General features: G+C 29.3%; 1 protein-coding gene across 1 annotated transcript; it reads right to left on the bottom strand.

The window, feature by feature from the left end:
- Positions 1-292: 292 nt before the first annotated feature.
- LOC114167592 (GTP cyclohydrolase 1-like) lies at positions 293-1,971 on the bottom strand. The gene is made up of 2 exons (XM_028052694.1): positions 1,753-1,971; positions 293-1,616 (listed from the first exon to the last, which is right to left on the bottom strand). The coding sequence occupies exons 1-2, from the start codon at positions 1,955-1,957 to the stop codon at positions 430-432; spliced, it is 1,392 nt and encodes a 463-aa protein (XP_027908495.1). The 5' UTR covers positions 1,958-1,971; the 3' UTR covers positions 293-429.
- Positions 1,972-4,878: the final 2,907 nt, after the last annotated feature.

Genomic DNA, 4,878 nt, shown 5'->3' with positions numbered 1-4,878 from the left:
GCTTAAGGCAAATAATTATTGGGTAAAAATGATAACAATTCTGTTTGAAAATAGTTACTGTTTTGTGAGTTGATACAAACTAGGATGATAATAATTATTATAGTATTTTGGTCATTTTGAATTGAAGTCCAACTATTTGTTTCATGATATACTGATTTTGTGTGTACAGATGAATTTTATAGGATCTTAGGGTTTATGTTATGATATCTGGATTTAAATTCATATTTTTTCTTACTCGTTGCTTTGGGAATTATTATAATTGTATTGCGTCAACTTTTATTTTGTCATTAAATCCTGACTGCACTGGCTTGTATTGGATCATGAAAACAACAATGCTTATTAAGACAACATTTATTTTTGACACAGACTGAACTTTTGAAATTCCGATATCCAACGGCGAACATAACCCTTTGAAAATCATCAATGCTCTCAAATATATGTGGCCTTGGGAATAGTATTGAGAAACACAGCTCTTGCAGCAAGGTCAGTTGAAAAGCGTCCAAATGCAGCAATGGTAGCAGTATTACTACCAAACTTCTCAATTCCCCGAGAAATCATGCATGTGTGACTTGCTTCCACCACTACTATCACAGTTCCACCAATCAATGGGGAAATAGTTTCTGCAATCTGCTTGGTCACCCTTTCTTGAACCTGCAGCTTAATACCATAAAAATGCACTATTGACTGCAACAGGCTTTTCTCAATGGGATGAAACCCTTTGGAAACGAAGTATCCTATGTGAACAACACCATGAAATGGAAGCAAATGATGCTCACACTGTGACAGAAAAGGCAAGTTCAGCTCTGACTGTAGCTTTTCATCAAAACCTAACCCCTCATTAGTGTTCAAAGCACCATTTGTCCGAATCCCAAGCCAACAATTCAGCGCCCTCTCAATGCTATTACACTTGAAGTTCATCAGCCATTTGGTATACCTAGCAGGAGTCCCTTCTAATTCCTTCCTAGTTGGATCCTCGCCTAAAGACTTGAGAATTGAAGCTACTGCAGTGAGCATAGCAGGGTTCAGCTCTTCGTTCTCGGATGAGACTTTAGAAGACAAAGAAGGACACCAACATTGGTCGTCCATTGACCCCTTATCAAGAATTTTGTCCTTGTCAATGCCTCTAAAGTTAAGGAGGCCAAAAAAGTCAGCCCACAAGTTTGCATCTTTGTTTTCAAAAACACCGGAGCCTGAAGAAACCAGTATCCCCACCACTCCTTTGTGGTTTGAGCCAAGAGAGTATGATTCCATGTCTGGAAAGGGAATGTGTTTGCATTGAAGCACAACAGCAACACCTGTGGGTTGAATTCCTTCATGCAAAGCAGAACACACCTCATTTGCAAGTCTTTGAGGTTCTTGGAGACGTTTTGCAAACACATTGGTGACACGAGAGAGTTTGCTTAAACCGAGAACTCTTTGGGCAGAAGGGACATACCCCACATGGCACTTGAAATAGAATGGTAGCATGCAAGACTCACAGTAGGAGTAAAACTCAAGGTCCCTCACAATCACAACTCCACCTACTCCACCTCCATCACCAGCGAATTCGGTATGGTCTAGACCAGCTTCAGGGAATAATGCACCTTCCACAATTTCCTTCACACTTTGAACATAACCTGGTATATATAATAAAACCCTTCTTATCATAATTTCTGCTAACATACTACAATTTATATTTCATAAAACAATTGTCAGAAATTATTTTTATATAATATCTCAGTAAAAGGTGAAATAAGAAAAGAATATAATAACCTCTGGTTCCTTCGGAAAGGGCCTTGGCAACACGAAGTGGCGTCTTTATGATGCCTTCCCTGTTGATATCTTCACCTAGAGCAGTCAAGAGGACTTTGACAGCATCTTCAATGGAAGATGTGTGGACCCTTCTCTCCAAACTCTCTTCATTACCATTCATGCTCACTCCCTTTCCAAGATCACCATCTTCACCCAAATGCCCCATTGAAGTACCACACAAACACACTTTCTTTTGCTCATCTTTTGTTTTGTGCTATGTTCCCTATTTATAATTAAAGGAAAGATGTGGGCTCACATATATTAATTAATTAAAGTAATGGTATCATTAATTACATTATTTATCAAATATAAAGAAAATTTTAAGCATATTAATGCAGTGTTTATTTAAATAGAAGCCACCTTCATAGAGCTTTGCTTAAAAGAAAAACAAAATTGTGGGCGCATCAAGTTTTTTTTTTTTTCTTACAATGTAACATAAGCTCTTACCTTTATATCTTTTACTTTTATTTAATTATGTTTTAAATTTATTTTACATATGTATTGGTGTTGCTTGACAATTTGTGTTTTTTATTGTGAAGGAATTGTTTCTTAGGCCATTTCATTGCAAGAGTTGTCGCACAATTTTAATTTACTTTTTTGTTAATTTCAGTGTGCTACATCATTTTTAAGACCTCCTAACCAATTTAAATCCAACACAAAAGTTTTATAAAATTCATACTTTGTTACCTTTTTATTTAGTTTCTGGCATAAATACTACGTTAATTAATATAATTGAATTTCTTTTGTTTAGGTTTTCAGGGAAAAAGCGGAAAAGAGAAATTACGTGCAACATTTTAAAATCTCATTTATGATTTGAAGTTTCGACGTAAATTTACATTGAACCTCTTATTCTCAAGTATAAAAGCTTTATAAAATTCATACTTCGATACCTTTTTATTTAGTTTCTGGCATAAACAAATCTTTTTAACAAAGAAAAATACTTTTTTATTCTTATAATCCAAGGTCTTAAATTTATACCATATCAACATGTTTTAATGGGAAGGTCTTATATAAGATTCAAGATATTAAACTTACTTGAGTATGATCCTTGCAATGAAAATGTTCTTACACAATAAACTTTTTTCTTAAGTTGAAGAAAATAAATGTGCGACATAGGATATCTTGGATGGTAGATTTCTTCCAGATTTGAACCAATAAAGTCAATGCTCTAATTCGATTATTTAGGGTAAATAATCAATTCAAAACAAAAATTACTAATATATTTCGTTTTAGTACAATAAGAGTAAGAAATGCATTTTTAATACAAAAACTTACTTTTGTTCTTTTTTTTGTTTGAATTAACAGTTAAGGTAATTGAACAAAACATTCTGGGCTTTATTTTTTGTTTCTATAAATTTAAGATCTTTGTCCTTACTCCAATGATAATTATATATTAATATTTTTTTCTTAACAAATACATGTGACAATTATTAAAAACTTATGATGCATAGACATAAGATATGATACGTATATCGAATATAATATATGTATCAGATATGATATGTGTATGATATGTCAGTATGCTAATTTTTTAAAAAATAGAACATGACACATGATATTTACATATAAAATATACAATTCTTTTTTCTAAAAAAATGAGAATATATGATTATTCTTAGGTGAATCCAAATTAAAATCTGATATATTAAATATTTTCAACATAAAATTTTATAAATTATTGTCATCATAATCAGGGGGGATCTTGGTTAATAATTTTGGGAAGAGCCAAATTAATAATAATAATAATACATTTAAAATTTATATATTTAATTATTGTTACTAATACACTAAGGGTCCTGCTAAGGGTACTCGTTAAGAATAATTAATACATATTGAAATTTACAAAATTCCATTGTTAACTGTGATGTTAAGATAATTGTGACCTAATAATCATTAATACAGATTTACTTTATCGAGGACAAAAATGCCAAAAGTATTGTACACCTATGTTTAATATTGTATTTGATGTTCACCAATAAATAATAGAATAAATATGCTTTAATGTTGTTAAAAATTAAAAGTAAAAAAAAAATTTTAATTAACAGAAAAATCAACAAAAAAAAGTGTTAAACATATAAAAAATTTTCAAAAAAAATTAAAATATGAATTAAATAATAAAATAAGTATATTTTAAGGTTGATAGAAATTTCAAAAAGATGTTTTTTTTTTGCAAAACTTAAAGACCTACCTTTCAAACCTTTTTAAAGTTTTCACCTAGAGATGGTTCAAGTGCCAGATAAATATTTTTTCTTACATTATAGCAAAGACCATAGAAATTTCAAAGTGTTTTTTTTTTGTCAGAGAGATATTTATTTGAAATTCAAAATATATTTGTGTATTTATAAAACCTGTTATATTCAATAGGTATTTTTTGTTTATATAAAACCTGTTATTTGAATTTATAATATAGTTAATTAATAGAGTTAATTATTACAGTTTTCAACGTAAAAGAGATGAAATAAAGTATCATTAATTATTTCCTAACCAGTGTCTTTCCCATACAATAAATATTAATACATAATTAGTATAAATATGTCTACAAAAGAAATCACACACGTATAAAATTGTCTCTCCTTCTAAAATATTTTTGAACTCATCAATAATTAAATTATAACTAAAATTTTCAACTATTTCCTTTTCAATGCATAAAATCATATTCTTGACAAGAATTTCATCTTCACAGATAACTTTCTTTTCATTATTTTTAAAAAATGAATCTATTATTTGACTATTCATCAATATACCTTTTTCTAAAAAAAATTAAAAATTAAAAATAAATTTATCATAATCTAATAAAAAAATAAACAACACATAATATATTACTTTTTCTTCTATATTCATAAAGAATAAATATATAAAGACTTATGAGATAAAAAAATAATGCTAACTATTAAAGTCATATTTTACTATCCTATCACGTGGTTTTATTTTCTTACTAAAATAGTGTAATTTTTTCTAAAAATTACCTATCTAGGCAGATTTAAAAATATTACCGAAATAGGTCAAGTTATGCTAAAAAAACAAGATTTCAAACAATAAAGTTATATTTAAAAAATGAGACTTATAATTTTATACAAAATTTGTTAT

The sequence above is a fragment of the Vigna unguiculata genome, chromosome 10 (assembly GCF_004118075.2).
Source record: "Vigna unguiculata cultivar IT97K-499-35 chromosome 10, ASM411807v1, whole genome shotgun sequence".
NCBI lineage: Eukaryota > Viridiplantae > Streptophyta > Magnoliopsida > Fabales > Fabaceae > Vigna > Vigna unguiculata.
The sequence above is the reverse complement of the archived record's forward strand: the minus strand, read 5'-3'. Positions and strand labels throughout refer to the sequence as shown.